This window comes from Muscardinus avellanarius, assembly GCF_963383645.1.
Source record: "Muscardinus avellanarius genome assembly, chromosome: 7".
Taxonomy (NCBI): Eukaryota; Metazoa; Chordata; class Mammalia; order Rodentia; family Gliridae; genus Muscardinus; species Muscardinus avellanarius.
Window position 1 is genome coordinate 74,950,864 of NC_137793.1, and position 21,834 is coordinate 74,972,697.

The following is a 21,834-nucleotide window of genomic DNA, read 5'->3' on the forward strand; positions in this document are numbered from 1 at the left end:
GAAGATCACCATCAGAGCAGATCCAGCTGAGCATGGTGATGCACATCTATAATCCTGGTACTTGGGAGGCTGAGACAGGAGGATTGCAGGTTTAAGGCTAGCCTTGGCCACTTAGCAAGATTCTCATCAACTTAGCAAGAACCTGTTTCAAACAAAAATTAAAAAGGCTGGAGGAATAGCTTGGAGGCAGAATGACCCTTGGTTCAATCTCTAGTACAACCATCAAAAAGAAGAAAAAAAAAAAGTATGTCCAACTGGCATGAGATTCAAACCAGGAAGTGGGGAAGAAGGAAAGGTTGGGAAAGAAGGGATAGAGTCATCCTCAAAGCATGATCTGAAAACTTTTCCCAATAAACCTTTCCCTAACCCTGAATCTAACAGGTCAAGATTTTTTTGGCGGGGGGCGGGGGTGGTACCGAGGACTGGGTATAGGACATTCTATCTCTGAACCACATCCGTCTTTAATTATTTGGTTCTGAAATGAAGTTGCTGAGGCTGGCTCTGAACTTGCCGTCTTCCTGTCTGAGCCTCTAATGTGCTGGGATCACAGATATATGCCACCGTGGCCAGCTCATCAAGACTTTTCATGGTAATGTTATAATAATTATTTGCCTTTACTTTACTCTCATTTTCTAAAAGTATATACAAGAGTTTTCCAGAGGCTACAATGACACATAACATGATCAATATTATAACATCTATCAGAATTTGTTATGTATTTTTATTTTTGGTAGAATTATCTATGATGGCAGGCTTAGAGTATAACTATGTAAGTTCCTCAAGATTAACTTAGTTTCTTCTAAGTATTTCTACTGTGCTCCTGTTACCTATCTTCAGTTATATCTGCAATATCTTTGCAACGTCATTACCACCCAATACACTTTTACTATAAAATCCAAGATTTCTTTGCACTTTCAAAGAACCACAGGTTTAAGTATAGTCACAGCTACATAATGCTGTTTTGATAAAAATGAACCTCATATATGATTGTGGTCCCATTAAGACTGTATCACTGAGTACCATTCTTGTCATCTTAGTTAATGTAAGTACATTCTATGATGTTCATACAATGAAATTACCCAATAATGTGTATCTTGGGACATATCCCCATTGTTAAGCAGTGCATGCATTCACTGAACTTTTGCTATTTAAGATTAGTACTAAAAAAGTCCTGAAAACCTTTCTGAATTCCTAAATTTTATCCCAAACTATTTAAAATTTAATTCTAAAAATCCATATTTAATATTTTCTTTTACTTAACAATGAATTGTTCACTTTAAAAGGGGAAATTAAGAGCTGGGCATGGTGGTAAACAGCTGTACTCCCAGTACTTGGGAGGCTGAGACAGAAGGATCACAGGATCAAGGCTAGCTTCTGCAACTTCGTGAGACCCTATTTAAAAAAAAAAGAATAGGACAAAAGTATAGCTCAGAAGGAGAATGTCCCTGTATTCAATCCCCAGTAACTCACTCACACACTCTCTCTCGCGCGCACGCTCGCTCGCTCGCTCTCTCTCTCTCTCTCTCACACACACACACACACACACACACACACACACACAAAATAAAATTAGAAAATTCACCTGTTTACCCCACAGATGCATAATCTTAAGTCTAAAGATGCTCACAAAGAGATAAATATAGCCTATTAGAATTCTTTGACTCAGAAGGAAGGACTAAACAAATTAGGCAAAACTATACATCAAAGTCTTAAAATCTTTCTCTCAACTTTATGGATATTAATAACTTAACCTTGTGTTTTATGTAACAGGATACTTGTGAATAGTTATATTAGTTGTGGCTTCATTAATGCCAATTATGAGTTTAATGAAAGAAAATTAAGCATTTTTAAATGGAGATATGAAAAACTCTTTAAAAGCCAGAAACTGTATAATGCAGACTTTCAGACTAGAAGTGAAAAGGGCCAATGCAGCGTCTTTGGGTCAATTATGGCACGGCACTGGCTGGAAAAGCATCATCAATTGCCTGGAGACCAGTAAAGCCTTGGAAAAATGACAAAGATGAATGCTTCTACATGCAAAGCCAGTCCAAAGAAATTTTTAAAAAAATCACAGCAATGCCACTTTTCAAATTAAAGAATTGGCAGAGCCGATATCTTTATCTGCAGAATTATACTGATGTCTTACATACAGATAAATATACAGACCAGGCTAGACTGCTGTTTTGCTGTACTCATCTGGTAGCAACATCAGCTAATCATTAAATATATATTTTTAACTTTATTTATTTGCGTGTGTATGTGGGTGGTACTGGGGGTTGCACGCAGGTGCATTCTACCTCCAAACTAGCCATATTATATATTTTTATTTTGAAACACTGTCTCAATAAGTTGCTGAAGATCTTGCTACTTTGCTAAGGTTGGCCTCAAACCTGCAATCTTCCTGTGTGAGGACTACTGGATTACAGGCACATGCCACCACATCCAGCTCATTAAACATCTTTTATGTGAATACTTGGCCACAAACTACAAGTAGCGCTGTGTATTCGAAGTGTTGGAAACTTTTATGAATCTCACAGCATTTTCCAGGACATTGTGTTGACACTTGAAATGATGATTCACAGCAAGGTAAAAGCAGCAGGCACCGTAGCACAAGTAAGACAGTGGCACTGAGCTGTACTTGTCTAAGCCATTAAATTCTCTCCCACACACTTTCAAGGAAAGACAACAAGGCCAGTTTAACATAAAAATGCCCTTGCTGAAGCAGTAAAAACTTGTAGACTAAATCTGAATTTTTTAGTATGTGTTGTCTTAATATTCTGCACGTTTATGTACTATGGCTTTGTAAAGGAAAAACTTCCTAACTCCTGGAGATGAGAGCTACACTACTTGTTTGTTTGTTTTTCAATGAATGCCATTTTAATTTTAAAAGATAACTAAAATCATGGATATTTAGCTTTGACTACTTGGAAGAACCTTTCTCAAAAATAAACTAAGCTGAGCAAGGTGATGCCCACTTGTAATCCCAGTACTTGGGAGGCTGAGACAGGAAGAGAGCAGATTTGAAGACAGCCTCAACAACTTAGCAAGACTCTCAATCTACGAAGACCCTGTTTCAAAAAATAAAAATAAGAACAGGTCTAGCGATGTAGCTCAGAGGAAAAATGCTCCTGAGAGTCACCAATACCAAACAAAATGAAACAAAACAAAAATCTAAGCCTATTACTTCAAGAAAAACAATTGATATTTATTGCAACTGATAAAAATTCAAAATTTTCAAGTAAAAATTAGTATTATGAAAAATTTATTTGCCACACAGTGTGATAACTCATTAACACACAGAGTTCAGATATATCATCAGTGGTGATACTAAAGACTGATTTTTTTTTAAAACTGTTCAATGACTGGTATCAACATTGGGAAGATCTACCAAAACTCAGTAAAACATTTTCCAAATGATCAACACACAATGTTATAAAACAAGCATAGATAAAAGATTCGTTCAAAGTACAAAGAAAGTGACTGATGGATTTTAACTTAACAAAATATGAAAATTTCACTGCTGACTTCAGATTTCTTCCAGAAGAGTCAAGAATACTCACAAATGTCTTAAAGACTATAAAAACATATTCTTCCAGCTACCTATCTGTGTTAAGGTCAAACTATATATATTTCAAATAAGTGTATCACAGCAAACTGAATGAAAAAATAAGTATCAGAATTCAAAAACATATTACAAAGACATAAAACTAAACCATGCCAAGCACAGTGGTGTATGCCTGTAATCCAAGCTTCTCAGGAAGGTAAGATAGGTTCTGGGCCAGCCTAGGCAACTTAGTGAGACCTTGTCTCAAAATAAAAATGGGCTAAGGATGTAGCTAAATGGTAGAGCACCCGTGGATTCAATCTGCACTACCCCACACACACCACAAAACTAAAGCCACTCTTGTCAATTTTTTTAAAAAAGTTTTTCTCATTAAAATGTTACTTGTCATCACATAAGAGATGTTATTGCAATTTTAAAATTGATATTTATAAAATCTTCAGTTAAACATCAAAAGGTAATAAATATACAAAAGCTCTTTCTAGTTCTAAATAATTTTTAAGAGCCTCAATAAGGAGTTTTGAGACCAAAAAGTTTGACAATTTCTAGTCTAGAAGAGCAATGAGTAAAAAATTTATCCACCCCATCTTCAAGCCCAGTCGTATGAGGGGGTGGAAAACACAGCCACCAAAAACAATACCCTCCTATTGCAGCAGGTTTCAGCTGGAGCATCTGAAACACTTCCTTTCCCTCTTTACCAGATCACTCCTTTCACACTGAGTAGTCTCCCCATTACTAGACCCTGGAAAGAAGGCGTGGCAACTGCAGCTAACTAACAGTCCAAGTTAATTTTCATATTTAGGGTCAATCTCTCTTTAATCTCAAGATAAAATATGTACCAGCAAAATGCAACACAAATCAAACACTTCTTACCAATTTCACTTCCACTCCCTCCATCCTGAACACTCCAGAGGATGATGCTACTCTCAGAAGCAACGGCAACCATCTTGTCTTTATCTCCATGTGGACCACCAACCACTTTTGCATTTAAAGCCACACGTTCAATAGTCCAATCTAAATATGGGCTTGTAAACACTTGTTGCCATCCTGAAGATTCTTTGATTCTGTTAAGAAAGAATATGAATGCATGAGGTAGATTCAGTAGCAGTTAAACAAATAGAATACAAGTTGATGTACTACACAAATACACAAAAATAACTACAGCTACCTACCCATATTTATAGTTGTAAATGAAAAGATAGCATTTACAAAGCCAGAATATCAACCCTGATAAATCTTATATGTAAACAGGACAAATATACACTTTAAATTTAAAGAGACTACAGTTCTATATTTCCACAAATAATAATTTAAGAAATTCCTCCAAAAAATCTAAAATATAAAATTTTTAAAGTTTTTCTTTCACATTTTCCCACGAAATAGTGCGTCTACAATTTTGTACGGGCAGAGAAAGTCAACAAATATCAAAATTTGAGAATTGTTATTATTCCTTTGAATTATTAATCAGGTGTTTTATTTCCTGGTTACCATAGCTAACTGAAATCAATGCACTACATATGTTTTTTTTTTTTTCTATTTCAGACAACTGTTCAAGTAAGCAAGGTAAAGTATACTACATGCATTCTAATACCTCAACAATTAAATTAACAAAGTGTGGGCTTTGAAAATCCTTCTCTGAAGACTAGCTTTTAAAGTTGAGCTTTATGGGACTATTAACTCCCCCAGATGTAAAAGCTAATGTATGCTTTAATGTTTAAGTTCTCTGATAAACACCTGTCAATCCTTAACATTATTTTTGCCCTATCTGAATTTAAGTCCTTCAGATATGTATTCTGTATGACTATACTTTCTTATAGTTATATAATCACAAAATGAATCAAGTTATTTATTATCTATTTTTACTTTAAAAATAATAAATTTATACTTAAAAAAAAAAAAGAACCTGGTGTAGTACTGCATGCCAGTAATCCCAGTACTTCGGAAACTGAGACAGGAGGATCCCAAGTTTGAGTCCAGTCTCAGCAAACCTACTAAGACCTGTTTATAAATTAAAAACAAAAAAATAAGGCTAAGGGTACAGCTCAGAGGTAGAATGTCTCTGAGTTCAATCTCTAGTACCAAAAAATGATTGATATCTAGGTAGATAGCTAGATAAAGTTACACTAAGAAAATAATGCAAACCAAACTGTTACCTACTCTTTGTCCTACCTAAAGTGACTAAAGAGAAGATAAAGGGGAAAAAAACTGTTCCTCAACATACCACTTGACATACTATTTGCAAAAATCAAACTTAGGGAACAGGGAAGGAAGTTCAGTGACAGAATGTATGTTTAGTAAGCACAAGGTCCTGAGTTCAATCCCTAGCTCCAAATTAAAGAATAAAATAAACAAGATATTCATAAATGATGGTCACTGAAGAAAACTAATTAAAAACACCTCATTAGTTTTATTTTCATTAAATATGTATGCTAAAATACAATTCATAAATATACATATTTCAGCCTTAACTTGAAGAATTGTTTTCCTTATTTCAACTTCAAAGCAATACACAGAAAATGTCATCCATTTTTCCTCAGCATTTAAAGCCCTGTAATTATAAGTACTCTCTTCAACCACCAGATGGGATCATGTGTTAAGATGAACAAATGAGAATAATTATCTAATAAATTAAGCATTGATAAACATTGACGAATGAAACAGACACTTTTAGAGACTTTGAGAATGGGCATAAAGCAGGGATTGCCAGCTCATAGGGAATGACAACAATAGGCTGCATTGTGGATGTGGACTTTCACTAGGCTCCTAGGAGTGTTCACTGTAAAGCTGCTGGATTTGATTTAATGAGATAAATACAATTCAGAAATGTAAATAATAAAGCACTACATGCAATCTACTGTTTTACAGAGAACCTACTATCTAAGTTTATTTTTTTCCACAACGATTAAGGTTAAGTCCAGATATGTGAATTTACTTGTCTTTAAATTAAAATTAACAACAAAGAAGAAACAAACACATTTACTATATAATTTTGCTTATCACTAATGTAAGATTTTAAATGTGTAAAATAAGGCTGAATAAGCTCTGATTTTTCAGCACTTACTTCTTACTGCTGACTCACGAGTCAGGACAGCTATACAAGAAATACAATTAATTTCTTCACTAAAACATCAAGGAAAGCCGGGCGTGGTGGCGCACGTTTGTAATCCCCACACTTGGGAGGCAGAGACAGGAGGATCATGCAGGTTCGAAGGTAGCCGCGCTGGTTTAAGAGACCCTTTTTCCAAATAAAAAAGTATAAAAAATAGGTCTGGGAGTTGAGCCCGGAGGTAGAAGGGCTTCCAGGAACCCCAGTACCACAAAAAAAAAAAAAAAAAAAAAAAAAAATCAAAGAAATTCAGTAGATGGTAATCCCTATGAGATTTTTGAAAATTTACTATAAATATACTGTATCTGATATTGTATAACAGATATGTCAAAAGAAATGAGCCTCAAAACACTTGAGACACACACACACACACACACACACACACACACACATACACACACAGACTGTGTGTGTGTGTGTGTTTATGTGTGTGTGAATATAAATACATCTGAACATAAAGATAAAAGGGCTTTCAAATTCAGTGAAAGGATGACTTATATAATAAACATTCAAAACATAATTAGCTATCTACTTGGAAGAAAATAAAACAAATTCTTAAACTTTTCACCAAATACAAAAAAGTAAAATTCCTATGGTTAAAGACCTAAAGTAGAATACAAACCACAGAGGGCTGCAACATGCACAATTATTCTTCCTTAAAACAAAAAGTTCTGTTAAAAACTCAGCAAGAAAAAGGGACATAAAAATAAAGCCAGCCAGGCGTGGTGGCGCACGCTTGTAATCCCAGCATTTGGGAGGCTGAGAGCAGAGGATCGCAGTTCGCGGATAGCCTCAGCTACTTAGTGAGGTCCTCTGCAACTACTGAGACCCTATTTCAAAATAAAGAACAAAAAATTGGGCAGGGGGTGTAGCTCAGAGGTCAAATACCCCTGGGTTCCATCCCCAGACCAGCAAAAATATAAAAATAAAAATAAAATTAAAAAAAATAAAGCCTAATAATACAGAAAATTAGTAAATTTATGAGAACAAGTAGATGTTCACTATAGTATTCTTTTTAAAAGGTTTCTAACTTATTAATACAATAATCTGAGGAAAATCTTTGGAAAAGATTATACTCTCGATATGGTGGTATAAGATTTATTTCTTTTTGAATCTTTTTACTGTCATAATGTTGGATTGTTTACCTATACATGAAGAATCCACTGTGCCCAATTATTTCCCTTTCTCACTGTGCAAGAGCATACTGCTGCAACCTAGCTAACAAGTAAAAGCAAAGAAGGATGCTGGTCAAAGCCCAGAATATGTCACAGCATCATTGTTCTTATATTTGTCATTTGTGTAAAAGTTTCTGCAATATAATGTGTCTCTGGCAAGAAACAAGCATCATACCAAAACCCAAGTTATGTTATGCTCCAGTAACTTATTGTAATCATTTCATAGCTTTCTGGAATTCCTTATTCAAATTTTTGTATGATATTTCTTTTAATGTCTAAAAGCCTTAAGTCATATCCATAAGATAGGTAAGTTCAAAATGACTTGAAAATTAATATAAAAGTTACCCACAGGATTATCCAAATTATCATTTCTATACTGTTTAATAATTAACCTTTCTCTCTCTGTGTGTGTGTGTGTGTGTGTGTGTGTGTGTGTGTGTGTGTGTGTTGCTAAAGAGCAAACCCAGGGCCATTCTACCTCTGAGCTATACCTAAGCCCTACTGTTTTATTTTGAAACAGAATCTCACTAGGTTGCAGAAAGCCTCATTAAATTGCTGAGGCTAGTCACAAACTTGCAGCCTCCTAAGTACTGGGATTACAGGCGTGTGCCACCAATGCCGAGTTAATAGTTATATTTACAAGTCCACAAAACACTCTCAAAGTAAAAAGACATTTTTAACCTATTTGTGGCTGTTTTGTCTTAACCAAAGTTAGTAGTGACAAAAAAATCATATACTTTTTCATTTTTCAGCAACTAAATTACATGAGATCACAATCTAAGCTAGTATCATCCCAGCCATTTTTGTGCTTCTACACCACCAAGAGACCTGTCCTTTCCCCACTTAAAAATAAAGTTCACTGGTCCACACTATTCTTTATTCCCTTTTACTCTCAAAGAATGCAAGAATTAGTAAAACCAAGTTATTGTGTAACTCTCACACAATATAGATAGCAAACCTGACTACTTCTGCCCACAAGAATCCTACTTCACTACTTCACTCTAAGCAATGTGGTAGTTATCACCAATACAGTCTTACTCTTCCCTACTATATAGCATAAACAGTTGAATCATCATTAAAGAGAAAAATTATGGTGCTTATATGAATAATCCTTTCTATATCTAACATAATGATAAAATGACTCAGTAGCTACAAAGAAACAAGCAGGCATCTTGGTTACATAATAGTTCATACCATGGGAAATATTTTAAGATATATGAAGACTATCCATAATATAAATTAGCTGTCAAAGCAAAAGCAAACTAAATATTAAATATGAAATACATTAGTGAGTGAAATATTCAGAGGAAAGATTTGACAGATAATAGAAACAGTTCAGCCAGGTGTGGTGGCTAACGCTTGTAATCCTAGCATTCGGGAGGCTGAGACTGGAGGATCGCAGTTCGCCTCAGCTACTTAGTGAGGCTCTCTACAACTTAGTAAGACCCTGTTTCAAAATAAAGAATAAAAAATAGGGCAGGGGATATAGCTCAGAGGTCAAATGCCTCTGGATTCCATCCCTAAACCCACACACACACAAAATAAAAAAAATAGAAACAGCTCTTAAACCTAAGAACACAAAATCAAAATTATTACGATTATTATTATTTTTAGTACTGGGGATTTTCTCTCTGAACTATACCCGCAGGCCTTTTTAAATTGTGCAATAGGGTTGTACTAAGTTGTTCAGGCTGGCCTCAAACTTAAGATCCTCCTGTCTCGGCTTTTCAAATACTGTGATCAGAGGCATGCACCACCACACCCAGCAAAATCAAAATCACTAAAAACTACCATCTAAAATAAGTAAGCCATCATTATTACATACCTGTAACACACAGCAAAATGAGCATATGCAGCTACAATCCAGTTGTGATGGCCAGCTACTATTAGCACCTTCCGTGGATCCACAGGAAATCCTATTGATTTTAGAGAAATACTTTACATTTGAAAATGGGTTGGCCAATGATGGTTCACAAACCAATTCCAGAATCCTGCCTGTTTTTGTTAATAGTTTGGTTGGACTACAGCCAGGTGCTTATGTTTATAAATTGTCTATCAGGCTTTTATGGCAGAGTCATAAAAGCAGTTCTGACAAAGCCTAAAATTTCAACTTTAATATTTGGCCCCCAAAAGAAAGTTTGTCAATCCTTTTTTCTAATTATTCAGAACAAACAGAAGATCACATAACATCTCAAATAAAAATTTTATGTTAACTAAGACTTTTCAGCTGGGCATGGTGACACACACTTGTAATCCCAGTATTTGGGAGGCGGAGGCAGGAGGATCGCAGGTTCATGGCCAGCCTCAGCTACTTAGTGAGGCCCTCTGCAACTGAGTGAGATCCTGTTGTTGTTGGTTTTTTTTTTTTTTTTTTTTTTTTTTTTTGGTGGTACTGGGGTTCCTGGAAGCCCTTCTACCTCTGGGCTACACTCCCAGACCTATTTTATCCTATTTTATTTTTGGAAACAGGGTCTCTTAAGCCAGTATGGCTGGCTTAAAGCCTGTGCAATCCTCCTGTCTCCGTCCCCCCAAGCTCGGGGATTACAAGCGTGTACCACCACGCCCGGTGAGATCCTGTTTTAAAATAAAGAATAAAATAAAGAATAAATAGCCGGGCATGGTGGCACACACTTGTAATCCCTGCGCTTGGGAGGCAGAGACAGGAGGATCGCAGAGGTTCGAAACCAGCCTTGCTGGTTTAAGAGACCCTGTTTCCAAATAAAAATATAATACGTCTGGGAGTGTAACCCGGAGGTAGAAGGGTTTCCAGGAACCCCAGTACCACCAAAAAAATAAATAAATAAATAAAAAATAAAAGAATAATAAATAGGGCTAGGAGTATAGCTTGGAGGTAGAATGCCTCTGAGTTCAATTCCCAGTACTGCAAACAAAGAAAGACGATTTAAGATGGAAAATATATAAAGGATAAATCTAGACTAAAAAAAGAGAAGAAACAAATTACATATTCAAAAATATTACTCAAATATTACCAAGAACTAAAACATGCATTTTTCTTTTCATATGAATGTAATCTTTGCTTACCAAGCCTAACAGTCTCTTCTCCAGCTCCAGAGAGAACAGGCTGTGTACCATTTCCCTGAGCCTCCCCTTCTGTAGGATTTAGTCCATTCCTAGGATCAGCAGAAGACCTAGCTGTATTGTTTATTTTACGACTAGGAATGCCTATAAAAAAGAGGACAAAATTTCTAAGTTATTTTCCCAAAATTAAAATTATTAAATCAAAGGAGAAATCCACAAAGAATTAAAAATAAATATAGAAAATCAATAAAACCAGAACCTGGTTTATTGAAAATTTTAACAATATAGATAAAGCACTAGGCAAACTAAAGAGAATCAACCCAAATTACAAAGATAAGAGATGAAAAAGGAGGTATCACTACTGACAGTGTAGAAATACAGAGGGTTATAAGAAACTACTTTGAAAAACTATATTCCAACAAAATGGAAAATCTGGAGGAAACTGACAACTTTCTAGATAAATGCAACCTTCCTAAATTGAGTCAAGAAGATATAGAAAATTTAAAACAACCAATAGTAACCAAAGAGATTGAAATAGCAATAAAGATCATACCATCAAAGAAAAGCCCAGGACCAGATGGTTTCCCAAGTGAATTTTATAAAACCTTTATAGAAAAGCTTATCTCGATACTCCTCAATCTATTTCGTGAAAAAGAAAAAAAAAACGGGACTCTCCCAAATACATCTTATGAAGCCAACATCACATTAATACCAAAACCAAAAAAAGATAGCTCAAGGAAGCTTTTTTTAAAAAAGCTTTTTTTTTTTAAACTATAGGCCTATATCTCTGATGAACTTAGAAGCAAAACTGCTAAAAAAAAAAAAAAAAAAACCTAGCAAACTGCATTAAAAACTACATCAAGAAAATCATACACCAGGACCAGGTAGGGTTCATTCCAGGGTAACAAGGCTAGTTCAACAAACAAAAATCAATACATATAATTCATTATATATAAACAGGCCCAAAATAAAAAAATCACATGATCATTTCAAAAGATGCTGAAAAAGCATTTGACAAAATCCAACATCCACTTATGATATAAACACTGCAGAGAATTGGAATAGAAGGAACATATCTCAAATCATAAAGGTAATCTACAACAGACCCACAGCCAAAATCATATTAAATGGGGGGGAAACTTCGAAAATTTCCTCTAAAAACAGGAACAAGACAAGGATGTCCATTATCATCACTTCTCTTCAATATAGTATTTGAGACTCTAGCTAAAGCAATAAGGCAAGAAAAAGAAATCAAAGGATACAAATAGAAAAAGAAGAACTCAAATTTTCACTATTTGCAGATGACATGATACTATACTTAAAAGACCCAACAAACTCAACCAAAAGACTTACATAACTTATCAACAAATTCAGCAAAGTGTCTGGATAAAAAATCAATCTTAAACACCAGAAGCTTTTCTGTACACAAACCATAAATCCACTGAAAAAGAAATTCAGAAAACACTTCCACTCAGGATTTCCCACAAAATATAAAATACTTAGGAATAAACTTAACCAAGGAGGTAAAAGACCTCTACAAAGAAAACTATAAAACACTGAAAAAAGAAATCAAAGAAGACCTTAGAAGATGGAAAGATCTTCCATGTTCATGGATAGGCAGAATAAGTATCATTAAAATGGCCATATTTCTAAAAGTGATCTACAGATTCAACACAATACCCATTAAATTACTAAGATCATTCCTCATAGACATTGAAAAATCAGTCCTTAAATTCATTTGGGACAACACAAAACCCAGAATAGCCAAAGTAGTTCTCAGCAACAAAAACCACCAAGGAATTACAATACCTGACTTTAAAATACAAAGCCATTGTAATAAAAACAGCATGGTACTGACAAAAAAAAAAAAAACAGATATACAGACCAATGGAGCAGAATAGAAGACTCAGAAACAAATTCACAAAATTACAGCCAATTGATTTTTGGCAAAGGGGCCAAAAACATACACTGGGGAAAAAGATAGCCTGTTCAACAAATGGTGTTGGCAAAACTGGTTAACCATATGCAGAAAAATGGAAATAAACCCCATTTTCCCAAATTGCACAAAAGTCAATTCAAGATGGATCAAAGACTTGGAAATTAGACCAGAGACCTTGAGGCTCCTTAAAGAGGGCATAGGTCCAACACCACAACACACAGGCATAGATAAAAACTTTCTGAACAAGACCCCAAAGGCACAAGAAACTAAAAAGCGAATCAATACGTGGGATTGCATGAAACCTAAGAGCTCCTGTACAGCAAAGGAAACTATCAAGAACCTCAACTGAGAGCCAACAGAATGGGAGATTTCTGTCAACTACTCTTCTGATAGAGGACTAATATCTAGAATATACAGAGAACTCAAGCAATTCAAAACAAATAACCCAATCAAAAAATGGGTGAATAAACTAGACACTTCGTGAAGGAAGAAATTTAAATGGCCAATAAATGCATAAAAAATGCTCAACATCATTAGCAATCAGAGACACAATTTAAAACTACCCTGAGATTTCACCTAACATCAACTAGAAGGACAATCATTCAAAAGACAAACAACAGCTGGGTGTGGTGGCACACACTTGTAATCCCTGTGCTTGGGAGGCGGAGACAGGAGAATCACGCAGGTTCAAAGTCAGCCACATTGACCTAAGAGACCCTGTTTCCAAATAAAAAAGTATAAAATAGGTCTGGGAGAGTAGCCCAGAGTCAGAAGGGTTTCCAGGAACCCCAGTACCACCAAAACACACACACACACACACACACACACACACACACACACACCCCAAATCCTGGTGAGGATGTGGAGAAGTGGGAACTCAATACATTGTAGGTGGAATTGCAAATTAGTGCAACCACTTTGGAAAAAAGTATGGAGAATCCTCAGAAGAATGGGAATGAGCTAACCATATGATCCAGTATTACCACTTCTGGGTATCTACCTAAAAGAAAGGAAACCAAACTACCAAACTAATGCATGTGTATCTATGTTCATAGCTGCACAACTCACCATAACCAAACTATGGAACCAGCCAAGATGTTTATCAACAGATAAATGGATTATAAAACTATGGGATATGTACACAATGGAATTTTACTCAGACATTAAAAAAAAACATAATTACATCATTTACAGGGAAACAGATGGAACTAGAGGACATTATGCTAAGTGACATTAGCCAGTCAAAAAAATAAGAAATCAAATGCTTTTCCTAATATGTGGAAGCTGGGGAGAAAATGGGTCATAGGAGGAACTCTAGATGAAGGAGATTCTATAGATGAGCAAACAAGGCAACCTAACTGAGGGGATGGGAGGGGAGAAGAGGGAAATTCTCTAATGTTCATGATATATATTAGCAAACATATCAAAGTCAATTATTAAGCCAAACATGAGGAGGAAATGGGGTGGAAACTGGGAAAGGGCTAATTAGGTGATGTGTGCATGTATGTCTCCACCATCTTGTATCCAATTAAGATGTATGGCTACAATGCACCAATAAAAATTATTTTTTTAAATGTCCTATTGTAACAGAAATATAAAATGTGAATTTCACTGAATCTAAAATGCATCAATACAGCAGCTTACTGCAAATAGTTAGTTACAATAAAAATACAAAATTCAACTGCTATCCCATATTTACATTATTCATAATAAGTAAGATTTATCATTTTATATTCTACTTTTTACCTAGCTCCAAGTTACAGAATTAATGGATCCTTAATTCAGTCTGTATACAGGTCTTGCATTTATGTTATAGTTACTATGTATCAGGAACTATGTACTAATTTAACTGTTTTTTTTGTGTATAACACGTGTGTGAGGGGGTACTGGGCATGGAACCCAAGAGCTCTCTACCTCTAAACTACATCCCTACCTACCCCTTTTGATTTTTATTTGAAAACTTGTTAAGCTGCTGAGGCTGGCTGAAAGCCTGTGATCCTCCTATCTCAGCCTCCCAAGAACTAGGATTACAGGTGTCCACCCCTACGCCTGGCTTAATTTAATTGCTTTCGAACTGAACTAAAAGAACCAGAATCTCTCATTTGTCAAGAGAGACTTTAAAAAAAAGAAACTTGCGCTGGGCGTAGTGGCGCACACGTGTAATCCCAGCTTTAGGGAGGCTGAGATAGGAGGATCACAGTTGGCAGACAGTATTATAATAGATTTTCCAATACAGTTGGAATTTAATAGATCTTCACTACAGTAGCATTAGCTACTTAGTGAGGTCCTCTGCACTTCAGTGAGACCCTGTTTCAAAGTAGAGAATAAAAAATAGAGCTGGGGGTGTAACTTGGAGGTAGAATGTTTCTGGGTTCCATCCCTAGTATCACAAGAAAAAAGAAAAAAAGAAAAAAGAAAAAAGTAACTTGCTCAGAAACTCTTTATAACACATATGTAAAGACAACTCTTCCAACTAACTGAGACCAAGGTGACACTAATATTCTTCCACACAGATGCTGGAGTTCAAAAGCCAGTGTTCTGACAGAAATTTTAGAAACCATGGGCCAAGGGAAATAGACAAACTCTAAACAAAAATTGGAATGGACACAGTAATAGCCATTAATTTATGCCGAACATTTGGCAGAGTTCAGTAGTTGCCACAGAGATCTTCTGGCTCATAAAGCCTATCTGGTCCTTTATAGAAAAAGCTTGCCAGACCCCTGATCTATAGCTTAGAAGTCAGTTATATGACTTCACTTTTATAAAAATTAAAATTCCTACCACTTCAGATTTATAAACAAGAAACTCAATAATCAAGAAACATTTTCCTATTTATAATTGCTTAATAATAAAAAATATATTTAAGAAGGCCAACGTAAAGTGGAAATACCTGGTGGGGGCAAGTAACCATGAAAAAGGACACTTCCGCAGGACGAGCGTTCCAGTTCTTCACATAAGAGAAGCCTTCTTACTAAAAACATGTCAAAGCAAACTTGTCAAGAGTGCATGCAAACAGAAAAACAGCAGTCCACTTTTATTTTCTCTAGTTAAAGAGGATAAGGAAAGAAAAGGAAAATGTTCATGTTAAAACAGAGCTGAGAACATCTTTTTACTATGAAAATCCACAAAACCAAACACTGAACAATCCCATCAAAAATTAGGACCTGATATAAAACACAGTTCATTTGGGCAAATTTAGTTTACAAAGGATCAAATCATTAGCAAAAAATATTAAGAGAACACATACCTAGTGGAGTAATTCCATAAAATTCTGCCTCATGCCTGAGAACATTAATACTTACTCCCCTACAAAGAAACAAATGAATGAAGTAAATTCTCTAACACTGGCAACTTGAATATCACCTGAAGAAAAAAGAGAAAAGTACTAGGTTTTTAATATGAAAAGGCATAAGGTTTTATTTTATTTTTCTTTTTGTGGTAGTAGAGATGGAACCCAGAGGCATTCTACCTCCCAGCTATACCCCAGCCCTATTTCTTATTCTTTATTTTGAAAAGGGTCTCACTGAGTTGCAGAGGGCCTCACTAAGTAGCTGGGGCTGTCCGCGAATCGCGATCCTCAGATCTCAGCCTCCCAAATGCTGGGATTACAAGCTTGCACCACCACGCCCGTTTTAGTCATAAGGTTTTAAAACTTACTTTTCTCCTTTATCCTTTATTCTTAGTATCCTTAATAATTTTAAAAAGTCTAAGTAAAAACTGCATGCAAGCCAAAACACTTTGTTATGTACTTAAAATTTTTCATATATAAGTGAATTGGGTGTGTAAATGAGAGATAGGGCAATAAAGGATTAATACCAATAAATTCTCAAGAAATGAGTAAAGTAGAAATCCTTCTTTTATAGAATTGCTTTTATCTTTTTAATACAATTTCTTGTTTACTTATTTTATTATTGTAGTGTGTGTGTGTGTGTGTGTGTGTGTGTGTGTGTGTGTGTGTACACCCAGGGGCATTCAATCCCCAGCCCTATTTTTAGTCTTTATTTTGAAACAGTCTCACTCCATTGTTGAGGGCTCACTAAGCAGCGGAGGCTGGCCTCACATCTGTGACTCCTGTCTCAGTCTTTCAAGTACTGATATTACAAGCAAGTGTGAGCCACCACGCCCAGCTTAACTCAATTATTTTAATACACTTTAACCTCTTCCATTATACCTTAAGCTTCTCACAAGCTCAACCCACTTCTGTTGTTTCTATATGCCTTGTACCATACCTAGAATAGTGCTTGCATACAATGATCAGGTAATAAATTATTTATTGATTGAAAAAAGGAAAATAGAAAAAAAAAGGATCACATTAGCAAGAATGACATTATCTAAAGATTGTTTTTACATAGTATAGTTGAGTAATATAAAAATTAAAAGTAAAAAGAGTATAAGACTCAGAGCTTAGAGTACTAGTAATTTATTTTAGGTTTCAGTTATAATTTGTTCTTAATTTAAAAAAACATAGCAATTATGACTTTTTTTTAAATTTTGAAATTGCTTAAGACTAGTTCAACATAAGATACTTAAAACTTTTTGACTCTATTTCAAAGCCATTTGTGTTCCTGGTACAGTAGTACTAGCTAATTACAAGGTAGCTCAAGACACAAATGATAGTTCTTGAGGTCCAGTCTCCGTGGGAGGACAGCAAACAAATATGGTCACTATACTACAGTGCAATGTGGGCAATACAAGAATCTCATGGAAGGAACAGAATTAGAACACAGTTATTGGAGATTTTTAAAAATCCCTTCCAACCTTCTTTGAGAAGGAACCATTCAGATAATTTAACTTTACTATGTCTCCCTAAAGGTAAGAAAAGCAGTTAATATATCCAGACATTTAAATTAAATCTGCTTTTCAGAAGGGTCTATGTAGCTGTGGATAGACACAGACTTGGAACTTTTTCTTTCTTGCTTGCTTTTTTTTTTTTTTTTTTTGAGGTACTGGGGATGAAAGCCAGGGGCATGCTACCTCCAAGCTACACCCAAGCCCGATTTTCTATTCTTTTATATTGAAACAGGGTCTCACTGAGTTGCAAAGGACCTCACTAAGTAGTAGCTGAGTCTGTCAGTGAACCGCAAGCAATCCTCCTGTCTCAGCTTCTCAAATACTGGGATTACAAGTATGCGCCATCACGTCTGGCTCAACTTGGAACTTTTTATATCAAATGAGATGGGTGAAAATAATTTTTTCAAGAAGTAGTTGGTAATGTATTTCCCACATCCAACCAAACCCAGACTAAAAGACAAAAAACCCCAGACTCATGTATTCATTTGATATCTATTTTGTATATAATACATATACTATTTTATTTTTATTTATTTATATTTTTATTTATTTTGGTGGTACTGGGGGTGGAACCCAGGGGCTTTTCTACCTCTAGGCTATACTCCCAGACCTATTTTATACTTTGTTTAGAAACAGGGTCTCAGTAAACTGCTGACAGCCTCACTAAGTAGCTGAGGCTGGCTTCGAACCTGTGTGATCCTGTCTCAGCCTCCCAAGAGCTGGGATTACAAGCATGTGCCACCATGCCCGGCTTTTTAACAATGAGAATTCAACAGGTAATAAAAATTCTTTGTCCTCAAGGAACACAAGACAAAAAATAAATTATAAAGAAGCAACTAGCAGGATGTGGTGGCACAAATGTAATCCCAATACATGAGAAGCTAAGACAAGAGCATTGTGAATGACTGGTGTTAATGAGAGCAGCAGCTCACAGAAGTGAAAAGGGTTTTTGTTTGGAGGCAGCAAAGTGATTAGTGTTTATTTGCTGGGATGAGACTGTAGGTGAGTGAAGGTAGCACAGTAGACATGTAAACATACATGTCCATATGAGATTATAAAAATGTCATCAATAGCTGGGCCTGGTGGCCCAGGCTTGTAATCCCAGTACTTGGGAGGCTGAAGCAGGAGGATGAGGTTCTCAGCCAGCTTCCGCTACTTAGTGAGGCCCTCCACAACTTAGTGAGACATTGTTTCAAAATAAAGAATACAAAATAGGGTTAGGGGTGTAGCTCAGAGGTAGAATGCCCCTAGATTCAACCCTCAGCACTTAAAAAAAAAAAAAAAAAGGCAGTTAAAATAAACAACTAGATTTCTAAAAGCTATATCCAAAAGAATATTAAAAAACCCTTACTGAAAGGTTATTAAAAATGTTAAAAAAATAAAATAAAGATTATAAATCCCTGATAAGAAACCAAACTGGAGAGGCAAAGTTAAATAAACAGTTTAATAGTCATTCGTTTATGCACAAAAAATATAAAGTGATGAACTCTTACCATGCATCAAACAGTACTAGAACCTGGGCATACAGTAAACAGTGGTTGCCCTTTGGGAATCTAATGGAAGATACACTGCTAAAAGGTAGGATGCATAACATGAGCTGTTACAGTGACAGCAGAGGAAACTGAATCCTTACATTAGATGAACACCAGCTCATGAAATGATCACACAAGTAGCCAGGCTTACCCAGGACCAGGGAGGGGTGAAAGTGTCGTAAAGGAAACTAAGCCGGGGCCTAAGGACAAGACCAAGTCCCACATCACAAGCTACCATTCCGATATTCTATAATAAATAAGGTTTCGAAGCAGAATAGCAAACTATCAGACTTGTGTTTTTAGAAGATAATGTTGGTTGCAGTGTGAAAAATGAAATGGAGGCATGCAAGACAGAGAAGCTGGGGAGGAACCTGCTGGAGTACTCCATAGAAAAAAATGATGGTGGCCTGTATCCATTTGAGTCTGAGGAAACTTTTTATCAAAAATAGCCTGGAAAATACCAAACACCCTCACTCATTTGTGCAAGATGATCACATTGAAGCAGAGAGGGAACAGCAGTCACTAGATGGCAGACTGGGGATAGTGAGAAGGTAGGCAATAGGTACCAAGACACAGCTGAGCAGGAGGGGAGCACTTCTAATGTTATGTACCACAGTAAGCAACCACAGTGTACAACAATTAATCGTACATTTCAAAATAACTGGAGAAGGGTTGGAAGGTCCTTGATACACAGAAATGATAATATTTGAAAAGACAAATGAAAAGTACCCTGATTTGATCATTCACATTATATATAGGTATCGAATTAAAACTATACCCCACAAATAAGTACAAATATCATGGATCAATTTAAAAAAGCCTTGGAGGGAAAAAACATTTTTTTCAAAAAATATACAAAAACACAGTCATCAGTAAGCACTTAACTTAAAAAAAGTTGCATTTCTTACCTTAAGTCTAGTTCTTTTGTCCGAAGAAAATTTAAAATGGGTGCAAATGCTGCTGGGTCTCTATCAATAAATATCTACAAATGAAAAATTGTTTTATTTTCAAATTAAAAGGTCAGCTTCCTTTAATATCAATAACACTAAAAGAAACAAAGGCTGAATTATTTAAATATATTTCCTTGATTCTACTGTCTTTTTTTTAAAAAATGTTTCAAAAACTAATGCTATTGTATTTTATAATATATGGAAAATATTTTTTCATAAATCAGCTTTCTCACTTCTATTCGTTGGTGTTTTGGGGAAAAGTGACATCTGATGAAATATTTTTATCTGAAATATTCTAGAATCTAATACAAACTCTGAAAGCACTGTGAATAATAATACTTTCTAATACTGTCAAATCATTAAGTACTAGTGACAGTGATTGTGATTGATATAATTTGAAATTCATATATGAATCATTAAAACAACAATGTACTTTTGTAACACTCAGGAGTAATCAAGATTAATAAACAGTTCATGCTACTGTCAAAACTGCAAAAGAATAATATTCTAATACTTTTACATTCACAATCTTACTATCTCAATTTCCTCAAGAGCTGGGAAAGGGCGATGATAAAAATATTAAGAAAAAAGAAAATAGAGCCAGGAGTTGTGGTGCATGCCTGTAATCTCAGTACTCCGGAGGCTGAGAGGGGAGGATAGCAGGTTCATGACCAGCCTTAGCCACCTGGTGAGACCCTCTGTAACTTAGTGAGGCCCTATTTCAGAATTAAAAAAAATAATAGGGCTGAAGATATAGCTTAGAGGTAGAATGCTCCACTTCATAAAAAAAAAGAATCAATATGGTGGGAAAGTAAAATGCTTTAAAATATGAAATAGTAATTAATAATATTTTATATGAATATATATTAACACTCTTTTGACTAAATCACAAAAAATCTAATCATAAATTGAACACATTTAAAGCTTAAGTAAGTCAGACAGGGGAATGGTAACCAATAACAACCACTCTCCCTAACTACAGTGCTAGGGATGGAGTCCTGAGCCTCACTCGTGCTAAGAAAGGACTTGACTACCTTAGCTACACCCCCCAGCCAAACAAAACTTCTTTATATACTCTGGTCAACTTGACATATGCACTTAATAAAATGCTGCTTTTTTTGTTAGAGCCAATAAGAAATTAAAGAAACATCACAGACTTGTAGAAATAAAATTATTGATGACTTTTTTTTTTGCCATACTGAGGATTGAACCTGGGGGCATTCTACCTCCAAGCTATGCACCCAGCCCTATTTTTTATTCTTTATTTTGAAATAGAGTCTCACTAAGTTGCAGAGGGCTTCACTAAGTAGCTGAGGCTATCCACGAACCTCGATCCTCCTGTCTCAGCCTCCTAAGTACTGGGATTACAAGCCTGCACCACAATATTGATGACATTTTTATAATCTCATATGGACTTATCTACTTACATATCTACTTTGCTACCTACATTGACCTGTAATCTCATCACAATAAATAAACACTAATCACTTTGCTGCCTCCAAACAAAAGCTTTTTCACTTCTTTGAGCTGCTCCTCTCATTAACACCAACATGGTACTATGTACGTATAACTTTTCAAAATGTAAAATTCAATTTTTTTTTCATTGAAACTTTCCAAGTCTTTCTACTGTGACACATGTTCACAAGGGTATTCAAGAATAAAAATTGCTGGATTCTAAGCTTCAACCTTTTACCGTTGCATACCAAAATAATTTAATATTTAGATTTATTTACTATTAAA

At 35.5% G+C, this 21,834-nt stretch overlaps 1 protein-coding gene across 3 annotated transcripts in view; it reads right to left on the reverse strand.

Moving 5' to 3' along the window:
- Positions 1 to 21,834, reverse strand: part of KCTD3 (potassium channel tetramerization domain containing 3) — a gene marked incomplete at both ends in the record, with an annotated part of 52,859 nt that overhangs the window by 24,750 nt on the left and 6,275 nt on the right. For 2 of the 3 annotated variants that reach the window (XM_080699067.1, XM_080699066.1), the window contains 6 exons: positions 4,436 to 4,626; positions 9,669 to 9,759; positions 10,886 to 11,026; positions 15,712 to 15,792; positions 16,069 to 16,127; positions 20,053 to 20,126. In XM_080699067.1, coding sequence (XP_080555193.1) covers positions 4,436 to 4,626; positions 9,669 to 9,759; positions 10,886 to 11,026; positions 15,712 to 15,792; positions 16,069 to 16,127; positions 20,053 to 20,126 — 637 coding nt within the window. The remainder of the gene's footprint in view (positions 1 to 4,435; positions 4,627 to 9,668; positions 9,760 to 10,885; positions 11,027 to 15,711; positions 15,793 to 16,068; positions 16,128 to 20,052; positions 20,127 to 21,834) is intronic. The other variant, XM_080699068.1, reaches the window with a different exon arrangement.